Consider the following 14,127-nt stretch of genomic DNA (forward strand, 5'->3'; position numbering starts at 1 on the left):
CTTCTTCAAAAGATCCCGCCAAAGAGCCCTGGTTTTGGGAGCCCATCGGGCATTACAGCGCCTGCTTGACGAGGGGCAACAGCCCAATGATGAAGCATGACACCTCTCGAAGTGTGTGAGGGCATTACGAAGAAAGACCCGTCTTCCCCACATCCCCTTACAGGAACTGCACACACCGTTATAGTTCTTTTTATTTTTTGATAATCAAGTTTATTGTATTAAAGGACAACAGTAAATTCATTGGCAACAAATCAGACACAATAAACACGCACATTGCAGTTCTTAAGAGTGACAATGATCTATAAAAACAGTCCTGTGGTAGGGAGACCACCAGCCTATCTATGGCCACATACAAGAGAGACATGGCAACCTCAGGCCCGCAACAAATGAAACCGGTTGCCCCAGATTCTGCTGAAGAGTTCAGGGCAACCCCTAGCTTCAAAAAGGGGCTCCTATTGGATACTGCACCAGTCCACCCCCCTTCTCCATCTCCGAACTGTAGGGGGTTTAGCGCTGCGATGTCTCGTTTTGCCACCGCCAATGCCGTTCCCAAAAAACGCTTGTCAGCCCGGGAACCGTCAAGACCATCAAACACCCCCAGGAGCAAGCACAGCGGGTTATGGGGTATCTCCCACCCAAGGGCCTGCGTGAGCTCGAGCTCCACCCCCGCCCAAAAGGACGCAAGGGCCGGACATTGCCATACCATGTGATAGAAATCAGCCGGGGCCTGTTGGCAGCGTGCGCAGGATGGGGAGGGCCGCAAGCGAGCTCTATACAAGCGCGCGGGGTGAGGTACGCCGCATGAAGATAAAAAAGCTGGACTAGCCGCAGCTTGGAAGAGGTAGTCAGCAGCCTGGGGGCCATAAGGGCTTCCCTCCAATCTGCCTCCTCCAGGGGTCCCAGCCACCCCTCCCAGCGAGCGCGAAGGAGGTCGAGCGAGACCGTTGTTTACTAGGGAGCGATAAATCCGCGACACCCCCCCTCTACCCAGGTTTTCCATCATCACTTGGGCCTCTAGGGGGCTGAATTCAGGGAAGGATGTGGAGGAAGGGATATGGACCTGGAGGGCATGTTGGAGTTGCAAATACTTATAGAATTGGGAGGAGTGGAGGGAATGCCGGTGTTGTAGGTCTACAAATGATCTGACATGGTCCCCCACCCAAACGTCTCCCAGGAGCGAAATCCCTATGAGTCCTACCTGCGAAAGTCCCGGAGAGAGGAGACCTCCGCCAGCCACGTCCCATTCCACAGAGGCGTCTGCCTGGTCAGTTTCTGGTTCCACCCTACATGTCTCAGCGCGGCACGCCAGGCCACAAACACCGCCCTGGTGACAGGGGGAAGAACCTGCGGCACTGGGCTCCCATACTGGTGAGCCAGAGCGAGGTGAAGGAGGCGTATGCAATGTCTAGTACCCCGAGCAGGCAAAAAGCCGCATTGATCCGGGTGCACCAGCGTTTGCAAGTGGGGGCGAAGTCTTTGAGCCGCCACCGTGGCAAAGAGTTTGATCTCTGTATTGATGAGGGAGATAGGGCGGTAGTCCGCGCAGGCAAGGGAAGGCGGCTGCGTCTTTGGAAGGACTACAATAGTGGCCACGTCCGTCTCCGGTGGGAATGACCCCACCTCAATGACATGGTTGAACAGCTTCAGCAAGTACGGAACCAGAGTGTCCCGGTAGGTCGCATAGTACTCCTGAGGATAACCGTCTGGCCCGGGCGTTTTGCCAGAACGCAACAGTGAGATGACCCCCTGTATCTCTTCTGCTGAGATGGGACGATCGAGAGATTCGGAATCAGTCGGGGTAAGTGGGTCCCGGTGTCTGCCAATAGGGCCGCCAGGGAAGACTGGGGGGTCTGGCAGTGTAAAGCTTTGCGTAGTAGTCGGCGAACTTGTGAGCAATGGCCAGGGAGGTGACGCAAGGAACCCCCCCTTCACCCCGGATCTCCGGAATAATACGGTTGGCCCTAGGATAGGACACCAAATTATGCAACAGTTTGCCATTTTTGTCGCCCCAACCGTACACGCGCGCGACCGAGGAGCGCCAGAGCATTTTGGCGGACTCCAATGAGAGCTGATAGATCTCGTCCCGGATCAAAGTAAGCTGTCGAGTGGAACCGGCATCGTCATGGTCAGTTTGGGCACCTTCCAGCCGCTCCGCCTGGGCCTCCAGCCGAGCCAGCCGGGCGGATTGCTCTGTACGCTTTGCGTGAACCAGACCTCTACCCACCCCTCGTATCACAGCCTTGCCGGCCTCCCACAGGGTCCCCGGCGAGGAGACCGAGCCACATTGGCGGAGAAGTAATATTTCAATTCCTGCCCGAGGGATTCAACAAAATTCATATCCTGCAGGAACCAGGCATTCATCCGCTATACCGTACGAGTGCCATTAAAGGGGGCACCGAGACGGAGGGAGACGGATTGATCGGAGATGCCCCTCGGTAGGATCGCGGCCCCGGATAGCAACTGACAGTCTATGGCAGGTAGTAGAAGCAGGTCGATACCAGAGTGCATGTGGTGGGCCGCTGAGGTGAGCGTGTACTGTTCCTTACGGGGGTTCCACACTCTCCAGACGTCAGAGGCCCAGGGTGGAGGACCATTCAGATAATCGCTTCGCAGAATACAAACGGGAAACCGAGGGGGGGGGGCGCCTGTCGTGTCGCGCGATGGCTGCAGGACCGCATTAAAGTCACCCCCAACCACTGTCAGACCCTCCGGAAGGGAAGCGAAAACCGAAGTTAACTGACTAAGGGTAGAGACCAGGCTGGCGGGGGGGAATGTAGGTACACAAAGGATTAAGGGGATGTCCCTCGATCCTGCCCGTCGGGGCCACATACCGACCCTGTGAATCAGTTACAGCCTGTGACAAGGTGAAAGGAAGTCCCTTCCGGAGCAGTATGGCCACCCCCCTGGAGCCCCGTGCGAAACTAGAGTGCCAAACCCTATCGAACCCGTATCTGGCGAGGAAATTACATTGGGAACCCAGGAGTTGCGTTTCCTGCATGAGCAAGATGTCTGGGGCGTGCTGTTGGGCGCTGCGAAGAACCGCGGTACGTTTGATCCGGTCCAGAGGACCGTTAACATTCCAGGAGAGGATGTGCAAGGTTCTATGCAGAGTAGGCGCCATTGTGTTGAATAGTGTGTGGGAGGGAAAAGGGTTGCGCTGGCACCCCCAGGACCCAATGGAGACTAGAATCCGTGTCTGGGGCCGTTACGCCCGGGGCGCAGGGGCTGGTGGATCTCCCGTCTGCCAATGAAAACAAAGAACAGCGGCCCGTGGGCGGCCAAAAATAAACATTCGGAAGACAACGGTCCTCCCCCCTCCCAATCCCCCCAACTCCCCCACCCTACACTTCTGAAAGTGAAGCATCTGTCGCCCTGGAAAGAAAAACAGTGGAAAACAAACTTGGGGCTAAGCTAAAACGGTTAGTGAAAGTAGGACAAGGTGGATATGGACCCCCCTTCTCATGTACGGATACAGATACACCATCCGTTGCCAGTACATCCACGACCACCTACAGTAGGAGTTGCAAGAAGATCCCGGGAGCGGAAGAAGGAGTAAGATGGTCGTCTTATGTGAGCCCCGGGATCACAGCACCCCCACCCTCACCAATACAAGGGGTGGAAGGAACAACAAGAGCTGCCCGCGGCCAGAGACCAAGTCAGAAAACTGGTCCCAACACCGGCAGCAGTCGCAAGACCTTATTGCCTCTGCCTGAAAGGTTGAAGGAGCGGTCATGCACCGGAGGTTCAGAGGCCATTTAGGAAGTGTTTGATGCCAGTGCCTGTCATGCTGCTTCATCGTCACCGGAGCCGTGGAGCGCCGGGCTCCTGGATAGGTCTGAGTCAGATATCGTTGGACGTAAAGCCTCCGTGGAGCCCGGCCCACTGCTCAAGTCCGGCAGCGGGGTAGGTGGGCCGGGGGAACCGGAGCCCCGAGGCAAAGTCCGGGAACAGGGGTGCCCAGATGAAACACCCGGCGATGGGGATGGCCCCCTTCGACGATCGTGCTTCTTGCGGGATCTGGTCTGACGTCTCTGAGGCTGAGGCGCAGTCGGGAGCCGTGAAGGGGTCCGATGCACAAGGGAAGAGGCCGACCGAGCCAGGAGGGCCGCTCCTCCGTGATCCAGGTCCAAGCCGCCTGAGGGGTATCAAAGAAGATCGTTTGGTTTTGAAAGAGGACCTTGAGCCGGGCCGGGAAGAGAAGGCCATAGCGCAGACCCATGCTCCGGCGTTTGTTTTACCTCATCATCGGTTCGCCTCTGAGCTTGCTCCTCCCTGGTGTAGTCCGGGAAGACCATGACTCAGGTGTTTTGAAACTGCAACGGGCCCCGTGCTCTGGCCGCCCCTAGAATAGCGCGTCTGTCCCGGAAGTTGAGGACCCTAAAGATTATGGGATGGGCAGGGCTCCTGGCGGGGGCCTGGGCGCCACGGAGCGATGGGCCCGTTTGATGACAAACCAGGGCGAGAGGGAGTCCTTGGGCATCCATGAGCGCACCCAGGTTTCCACAAATGTGTCCACTCGACCCAGTTCCACTCCCTCAGGAAAGCCCACAAGGTGGAGGTTGTTGCGTTGAGACCTATTTTCGGCATCCTCAGCCCGGCGATTGAGCTCCGTGGTCTATCGACTCGACTCTGGTGCCGGTAGGATGCCTGGTTTCAAGGCCTGTGACGCCTGTCATCGCCTGATGTCGGTGACGGATCACCATCGCCGGTGCCTGTATTGCCTGGGGCCCGGCCATGACGCGGAGTCGTGCCTCGATTGCAAGGCCTTGACATCTAAAGCTAGACGGGAGCGGTCCCGTAAGCTTCTCGAGCTTCGCCACTTGGCTCCGCGTTGCTCTCGGTCCCGGTCCAGGAGGAGGTCCAAGGACCGCTCGCGGAGCCGCAGCCATCGTCATCGCTCGTCGGGGTCTTCGGGTAAGTCGAAGCACTCCAAGAAGTCCAAGAGATGACATCGCTCTTCGGACTCCCCTCGCCGGTCGCACGACTCGGCTGAGGGTCCGGGTGGTTCCACCCCCGCGGCTCCGTCGCGTCCGTCCCCATACCCGCCGGTCCCTGGGACTGACGCGACTCCGGCGGAGGTCAGTGCCTTCCTCTCGGCCATGAGGAGCCTGACTTCGCCGTCGACGCCTGCCGGCGCGTCTTCGGGCCCCGCAGGCTCGACTGGGCGACCTCGCGTGCCGGTCGACCTCACGATGCCGCCGACACCAGTTCCACCTCCGGCACCGGTCCGGACAACACCGTGCCCCGGTCCGGACCCGACGCCGGTGCGGCGCCGCACCCGACGTCGATGGATGACAATTTCATCTACCGTCCGGCTCCGATCGTTCCTCCTGTTTATCAGGAATCGGATGGCGGGGGCGACTGGGAGGGGTCTGAGGACCCTATGGCCCTCCGGGGTCAACATGCACAGGACTGGGCAGACGAACTGGGGGATGCCAGTGGTCTGGACACTTCGCCGGACGCTGGCTTCATCTCTCCTCCGACTGTGGCCTCGGAGGAGGGTGCAGCTTTTTCAGTGGTGCTGCGCAAGGCGGCCGAAGCCCTAGGGCTGGAGTTGCCTGCTGTGGCCGTGAGGACTAACGTCCTCACAGAGGTCCTTCAACTGACAGCAAGCTGCACTGAGCCACTGCTGCATTTAATGAGGCCCTCATAGACGTTCTACAGGGCACTTGGTCCAAGCCCTCCACAGTTCCTCCTGTGGACCGGAACATTGCCCGGCGCCACCGCCCTGCTCCGGGCGACCCCAGTTTCCTCTCCCAACACCCCACCCCCGAGAGTCTGGTTATCCAGGCCTCAACCTCCCAATCCTCCTTCCCGTCTGCTCCTCCGGATCGGGAATCCAAGAGGTTGGAACAGTTTGGCAAGAAACTGTTCTCGTTCCTGAGTTTGGGGCTGCGGTCTTTAAATACCGCTTGTCTTTTGGACCGTTATTCCCACTCTCTGTGGAATACGGTGGAGGACGTGCTGCCCTTGTGCCCGGTGGAGGCCCGGGCACGGCTCGCTCAAGCACTTGCTGACGGTCGAGATGCAGCACGGCATGCCATTCGGTGTGGACTTGACACCACGGACTCGCTGGGTCGGGCGATTTCCACCACGCTGGTGCTTCGGCGTCACGCCTGGCTGAGGTCCACGTCATTTTCGGGGGATGTCCAGAGTTCCCTCATGGACATGCCTTTTGATGGCACTCGCCTTTTTGGTGAGAAGGCGGACAGTGCGCTGGCTCGGTTCAAGGACTCCCAGGCCACGGCCAAGTCCCTGGGTCTTTCGGCCCAGCGACCGCAAACTTCCGCCTTTCGTCCCTTTTGTGGCCAAGGAAGGGGCGGTACTGGAGGACGACTAGGTCAGCCCACATCCACCCCGGCAGCATCCGCCTCAAAGCCCTCCTAGTCCGAGCTTTCAGGCCCATTCAACGCCAGTGGGCGGCAGGGTTCGCCATCACCTGCTCCACTGGCGCTCCATCACGTCGGACAGGTGGGTGCTGCAAATCGTCTGAAGGGGCTACTTCCTCCCCTTCGAGACGACCCCTCCAGCCATGCCAACGCTGAACCACCGTATGTCGGGGGATCATTTGCATCTTCTACGAGAGGAAGTTTCGGCCCTCTTGGCCAAAGAGGCCGTCGAACGCGTTCCTGGTCCGGAAGTAGGTCGTGGTTGCTATTCCCACTACTTTCTGGTTCCCAAGAAGGGCAAGATCTTGGATCTCAGGAGCGTCAACGCCTTCCTCCGGAAGGACCGTTTCAAGATGCTCACCTTAGCTCAGGTTCTGGCTGCCCTAGACCCTGGAGACTGGATGGTAGCGTTGGACTTGCAGGACGCTTATTTCCACATCCCCGTCCTGCCGGTCAGGAGCACTTTCAGTTCACCGTGCTCCCCTTCGGCCTCACCAGTGCCCCTCGGGTGTTCGCGAAAGTGATGGCGGTGGTCGCAGCTCATCTGCGCAGATCAGGGGTCCCAGTCTTCCCCTATCTCGACGACTGGCTGATGAAGGCGGGCTCGCCCCAGCAAGTCGTCTCCCACCTCCAGACTACGGCCGACCTCCTGCACTCGCTGGGGTTCTCCATCAATCTGCCGAAGTCGCACCCGAGTCCCTCCCAAAAGCTCCTTTTCATTGGGGCGGTTCTCGATTAGGCGCAGTTCCGGGTCTATCCGCCGGAACAGCGGGACCGGGACATTCAGGCCCTGATTTCCATCTTCCGGCCTCTGTCCTGGGTTTCGGTCAGGTTGGTGCTGCGGCCTCTGGGGCTGATGGCCTCCTGCATCCTGTTGGTACCTCACGCCAGGTGGCGGATGCGGGCTATGCAGTGGGACCTGAAGTTTCAGTGGGCCCAGCATCGAGGCAACCTGTCCGACCACGTCTTGATCTCGGAGGGCACTGCGAACCAGCTGCAGTGGTGGCTCACGAATCGCGATTGGGTCAGCGGCAGATCCCTCTCCCTACCCCAACCGGAGCATGTCGTAGTGACGGATGCGTCCCTCCTGGGATGGGGGGGCCATATGGGAGAGGCGGAGATTAGAGGACTCTGGTCTCCGGCGGAGACTTAGAGCGGAGGGCGATCCGACTTGCACTAAAAGCCTTCCTTCCCTCTGTCCGGGGAAGTGTTGTGCAGGTGTTCACGGATAACCCCACCGCCTGTGGTATTGCAACAAACAGGGCGGGGTGGGGTCCTGGACCCTTTGTCAGGAGGCTCTGCGCCTCTGGACATAGCTGGAACATCAGGGCATCACCCTGGTGGTTCAACATCTGGCGGGCTCTCTGAACGCCAGAGCAGACGAACTCAGCTGCCGGTGCATGAAAGATCACGAATGGCGTCTGAACTCGGACGTGGCGCAAGGTCTCTTTCTGCAGTGGGGAGAGCCTTGGTTAGATCTATTCGCCACCGAAGAGAACACGCAATGTCAGCAGTTCTGCGCATTGGAATTTCCAAGGCGGCACTCGCTCGGAGACGCTTTTGGCGCGAGTCGAGTTGCGGTCTGTTGTACGCCTTTCCGCCTATACCACTTCTGCCCAGAGTGCTGAAAAAGATCAGGCGCGACTGGGCCCAAGTCATCTTGGTGGCTCCGGATTGGGCATGAAGGTACTGGTATCCCGAGCTACTCAGTATGTCCATCGATCCCGCAATACGTCTGCCTCTTCAGGAGGACCTTCTGTCGCAGCAGCAGGGGACGGTCCTACACCCGAACCTGCCCAGCCTCCACCTCCATGCGTGGAGATTGAGCGGCGACAGTTGATGCCATTTGACTTGCCTCCTGAAGTCTGTGATGTCATTCTGGCAGCCAGGCGTCCCTCCACAAAGACTGTATACGCCTGCCGGTGGAACAAATTTGTGGCATGGTGCACAGCAAAGGCTTTGGATCCCCTTTCTGCCCTTTTTTCTGAGGTTCTACTCTTTCTTCTTTCTTTGGCCCAGCAGGGCTCTGCTCTGGGCACCTTGAAGGGTTATCTTGCTGCAATCTCTGCTTTCTTAAGGCTTCCTGATCAGCCTTCTCTTTTCAAGTCCCCTGTTGTCTCCCGTTTTCTGAAGGGCATTACTAATTTGTTCCCTCCTGTCCCCTTCGTAATGCCTCAGTGGGACTTGAACCTTGTTCTCACTTTTCTGATTTGCGCTCCCTTTGAGCCCCTTCACAACTGTCCACTTAGTCTACTGACTCTGAAAACTGCCTTCCTGGTGGCTATCACCTCCGCTAGGCGGGTGAGTAAGCTCCAGGCTCTGTCAGCTAAGCCTCCCTTCCTTTCGGTTCATCCGGATAAGGTTGTCCTCCGGACACGTCCTTCTTTCCTTCCTAAAGTCGTGACTCCCTTTCACATCGGACAATCTGTCACGCTGCCCACCTTCTTTCTGCCTCCGCATCCTTCAAAAGATGAAGAGCGGCTCCACCGTCTGGACCCAAAACATGCGCTGTCCTTTTATTTGGACTGCACAAAACAGTTCCGGGTGGACGACCAACTTTTTGTTGGATATGTAGGTGCTAGGAAGGGTAAAGCTGTGCACAAGCGGACCATCTCGCGATGGGTTGTGTTGTGTATTAAGATCTGCTATTCCTTGGCGAAAAAGGTCCCTCCTGTTGGGCTGAGAGCCCATTCCACCCGGGCCACAGCGGCGACAACTGCCCTGGGGCGGGGAGTCCCCTTGCAGGACATCTGTCAGGCGGCAACATGGGCTTCCCTGCACACGTTTGCCAAGCACTATTGCCTGAACAGCCAAGTCCGGAGAGATGACCACTTTGGCTGTTCTGTTCTCCAGGACTTTCTGGTGTGATCTTGGTTCGCAGGCCCACCTCCGGGGTTGGTATTGCTGGGGTATCTATTCTAAGGTGAGGAATCTAACTAACGTGTTTCTTTCAGATGAACAAGTTACTTACCTTCGGTAACGATATATCTGTAAGAAACATTAGTTAGTTAGATTCCTCACAGACCCACCCAGCCTCCCCGTTCTGCGAACCGACATCTAGGGTTAAGGTTCTCCCTTTCAGGGCCCTAGATTTTTTGGCACCAGTGTCGGTTTCTTGCATGGCTCAGCGTCCCTGGCGCGAAAAGCTATGTATAAGAACTGACGTCAGTGCGCGAGGGCGGCGTCTAAGTACTCTGACGACGTCATTCCGGCGCACGACGCCGACGTCATTCCGGCGCACGACGCCGACGACGGACGCGGAGCCGCAGACGACGCCTACCGACGTGCAAGGGGTATTGCTACAAAAATCTTTCCGGATCCAGCCTGACGCCTGGGGATATTCTAAGGTGAGGAATCTAACTAACTAATGTTTCTTACAGATACATCGTTACCGAAGGTAAGTAGCTTGTTCATTCGGCTTAGCCCTATGAGGCTTCTACCAGCAGATATGGAACACCAAGCACACAACTCTTGCATATTGCATGGATGCCAGCACTAACTGCAGCAAGAAAATCTTAACCCTTCGTCAAAAATTGTACCACGTATCCTGCCACGTGTAACAAAATCACCTCCGTATTCAACAACTTTGACCCTCAACCGGACCCCGTCACAATTCAACTTCCCATCATGGCTGGTTGAATGAACCCTGACCAAGTGGCCTCTCACCACTGTCGAAATTGCTGTTACAGTTAAGAAAATCCACTCTGGCCTCCATCTGACCCTTATCCCCATCACACCTTCACCAAAGGACTTCTACCAATCAGCGAAGCACAAACACCCATCCTCAATGTCTCCCTCGATTCCTGGACACTTTGAAACATGTCACCATCATGTCCCTGCTCAAGAAACCTTCCACTTAACTAGCCACTCTTTCAAACTACAGACCCATTTCCCTCCTACCATACCAGTAAATAGCTTAGAGAAACTGATCAAACAATGCCTCACGGCCATCTCCGCAACCACCAGCTCCTGGACGCCATGCAGTCCGTATTCAGGCCCAACCACAGTACAGAAACCGCACTAATTGCCGCCACAGACAACATCCGCATGATTCTCGATAGAGGCGACACAGTAACCCTCATTTTCCTTAACCTCTGCAGCATTTGACACAGTCTCAAACCCCCCCTCCTCCTCAGGCTCCTGAACGAGATTGGCATTCAATGACCCACTCTCTGTTGGGTCTGCTCCTTCGTAACGGATATAACACAAGCTTTCAGCCTGGCACCTTACTCCTTGATAGCCCTCAAACTTATCTGCGGAGTCCCTCAAGATTCGTCGCTGAGCCCCACACTCTTCATGTACATGTCCCTCTGGCCAACGTCATTCGTACATACAACATCAACATTCTCTCCTATGCAGATAATGCTCCTACTCTCTCTCTCTCAGACAAGACCCCCAACAAGTATACTGCCTTCATGACCGATGTTGCTAACTGGTTGAAAGCCAACTAGCTCAAGCTCAACACCGACACGACCAAATAGTGATATTTGGCAAGAACACACCTCACCATGGGACATTCACTCGTGGCCGACCAAACTCAGACCCATACCTACACCCAGAATCAATGGCAATAACCTCAGAAGGATCATCAACAATAAACTGGACATGATGACACAAGTCAACTCTGTCACTGCATCCTGCTTCCACACCCTTAAAATTCTGAGAGAAATCTTCAAAAGACTCCCAAGAAACACTAGAAAAATGGTCACTCGAGCCCTAGTGGCCAGCAAGTTGGATTAGGGAAAACCCTCTAGCCTGGACCGACAAGCGACTCACTAGAATGCTAGCACATCAATGATTCTTGTTGCATAGCATGGATATTTAGAGTATTAATCCATTCGGTCCCTTCCAAAACTCTGGTTCTTTGATTTAAAAGTGTTTCTTCAGTGACTAGTTTAATGACATCACTGTTGATCATGAACTTTATTTTCCAATAATATCTATTCTTTGAGCAAAACTCCCTTTCTTGTTTTGTGTCTACAGATTCCTTTTGGGCCATGTTAGGGATGCTAAAATATATAACTGTCTATATCTTATATTTTGCAATGTATGCATTCGGAAAAAAGTAAACATCAGTTTTGTACACAGTACAACCTTTTAATATTGGTTTTTGTTCTTTGGAGTTGTCTGATTTGTAATAGTGTTAAGGGTTTAAATGAAATTCACAACTGTCTTTCTGTCTTATGTTAGGAATCGGATCCTGGACGTGGCAATCACGTGGCAAAATTTGCACACATTTTGCAGAAGGATGCTTTTCTTGTGTTTCGATCACTGTGTAAACTATCAATGAAACCTCTTGGTGAAGGGCCTCCTGATCCCAAGTAAGTGTTAAGTTATTGTTTACTCAAGAACTAACATGTAATAACATTTTCACTGTGGATGCAAGTTGTGTTCATCTTTAGTTTACCTATCTAATCAATCACTGAATCAATAATTTCATAACCAAATAATTCATCATGATATACGACAAAGGGTCCAATTTAGACATTTTCCTCACCTTGTTTTTTAGAAAAAAATGTTTGTGAATGAAACCTCTGCTTCCTGGCTCGAAGAATCTGGATTGGTGCTATTGTCTATTCATAGAGTAGAATTACAAAAATCATCGGTAAATATGACAGAATTGTTGGATTTGCAGATTTATAGCTAAATGTACAGGTGTACATTTACCCATTTCAGCCATTTCTTCACTTTGAATAATGTAAATTCGTTTCTCTGAGAGGCAGATGTAAGGGCTTTTCCGTGGTGGTAGAAGAATGGGATTACTCATGAGTGTAATGAGTGTGTCAGGGAAATGGTTTCCTAATGCTGGAATTACTTTCCCAATTGTAAGAATAAACACATATGCACTGAAGCACATTTATGCATATATATTTTTTACTTTATAAAAGTTTCACATACTGACGTGAGAACCGATTCTAACTTTAGCATGTGAAGTATTGTAAACCGCTTTCAAAATGTTTCAAAACAAATTTAAAATGGATGCATTAAAACATTTGCTGGGAATTGTTTTGTAATCGTAACCAGTCTAGTGCTGAAGACACAAGTGTTTAAGTTAGAGTTCATACATAATCTGTGCGCTGCTCCTCGAAATTTATTTGACTTAGTTTTAACTTTTATATTTTACCTTGATTCATAATTACAGCACCCACAACGTGCGTATTATACCACAACCCCTGATTCAACATCACCGTGCTGTATTGGATGTTGCATATCCCTCCTGAGAGCCTGCAGCCCCAATAATGTGTGTTCCACCTGTACCACCAACGCCATTTCACAGCAAATGTGAAAGCCACAAACTGGTGTTTTGTTTGTTACTGACTTCTAAGATATCAACATTATGCTTTGATCGAAGGTATACTGGCTTAAGGCAATAGGGGGCCAGACTTCACAGATTGGTAGTTGATCTATGTGACTCAAAGATAGGGAATCAACAAGACTTCAAAACTCTAGTGGATGGTTAAATATTAAAATGGAACTTGGTGTTCGCTTACAAACAGTATGTTGTTGCCAATGCAATATCCAATATTTTGTCTAGACTAAAGCTCAAGTGTTTTAAGCCCCAGGGTTTGGAGTCGGTGTGAGGCCTTTAGTCATGGATGAAACAAATGGTTCGAGATTAATGTTCCTATTTTGTTACCAAAACTATTCGGATGATTCTTTTTCCTAAAATAGTTTTGCTTGAGGTAGAAAGCATTTGAACCTAATCTTTTTAAGGCTCCCTGTGTACCTTCACTATGACTCAGATTTGTTGTCCCTGATTATCTTGTGCCCGATTTCAGTTTGCCTGTAGGTTAGTTTGCAGAAGGAGTACGGGTAACGGGTATTTACTCCCACATGTCATACAATTGGCATTTAATCTCAGTTTTTTGTTGCATTTGTCTCCTAGCAGTAATTATCATGCAACCAACAGTCTCTTCTCTGCATTCTTCTTTACATATAGATTTGCTGACTCTTAACCTCTTCAGAGACCAGCTTCTCTGGAGGTGTATTCAGACTAAAATTGGGACTATTGACATATAATGGATCCGACTTGTTGTTTATTGACATTTGTGTACCCATAAGTCTCCTTTTCTGGTACTGGGTTCAGGTGGAGCACAATAAAACTCTAAATTCCATACTGATGCAAGAATTGACATTCTGTACAACACAATTTTAGTGTGTTTTCGGATACTTGCATTTTACCTCTCCCCAACCCTCACTAGCCTATGTTTTATGACTTTGTGATCCTAGCTATAAACCAGAGGAGGAAAATACGTAAACTATACAGATGTCTTCCTAGTAAATATCTTCACTCCCAAATAAACTGATCTACATTTTCTGTGGAGAGGAAGTGTGTTCAAAGAGAAATTATGTTACTGTCAGTCATTTGTTTCTTATTGTATATAATCATTGTAGAAATTGAGATGTTACAGTTTGACATTTATTTTGCTGTGTGTGTTGGAAAACTGCAGACCTATTTTTTAGGAAAATACAAATTTTCATGTGGTATCCATTTTATTTTTTAGAGTACTGTGGATAAAGTTAATACTTAGCCAAACTTAACTTTGAAGATCTTTATGCAACAATCTATGTCATAGATTGTGCAGTAGAAACAAATGTGACTTTACTTAGTGTTGATGTGACATCAATGGTGTCAATTAGTTTTGCTGCTTGTCCTTATTTTGTGCTATTTGTTTCTTTCTGATTTTACTTGCCTTAAACTGGATTTTGCAAAGCTTTGTCGTTGTGCAACTATGAA

General features: G+C 52.2%; 1 protein-coding gene across 2 annotated transcripts in view; it reads left to right on the forward strand.

Moving 5' to 3' along the window:
- The window catches only part of ARFGEF2 (ARF guanine nucleotide exchange factor 2), a 629,301-nt gene that overhangs the window by 187,795 nt on the left and 427,379 nt on the right, over window positions 1-14,127 (forward strand). For both annotated transcript variants that reach the window (XM_085619427.1, XM_085619428.1), the window contains exon 9: window positions 11,580-11,710. In XM_085619427.1, coding sequence (XP_085475553.1) covers window positions 11,580-11,710 — 131 coding nt within the window. The remainder of the gene's footprint in view (window positions 1-11,579; window positions 11,711-14,127) is intronic.

This window comes from Triturus cristatus, chromosome 7 (assembly GCF_964204655.1).
Source record: "Triturus cristatus chromosome 7, aTriCri1.1, whole genome shotgun sequence".
In the NCBI taxonomy this organism is placed as follows: Eukaryota; Metazoa; Chordata; class Amphibia; order Caudata; family Salamandridae; genus Triturus; species Triturus cristatus.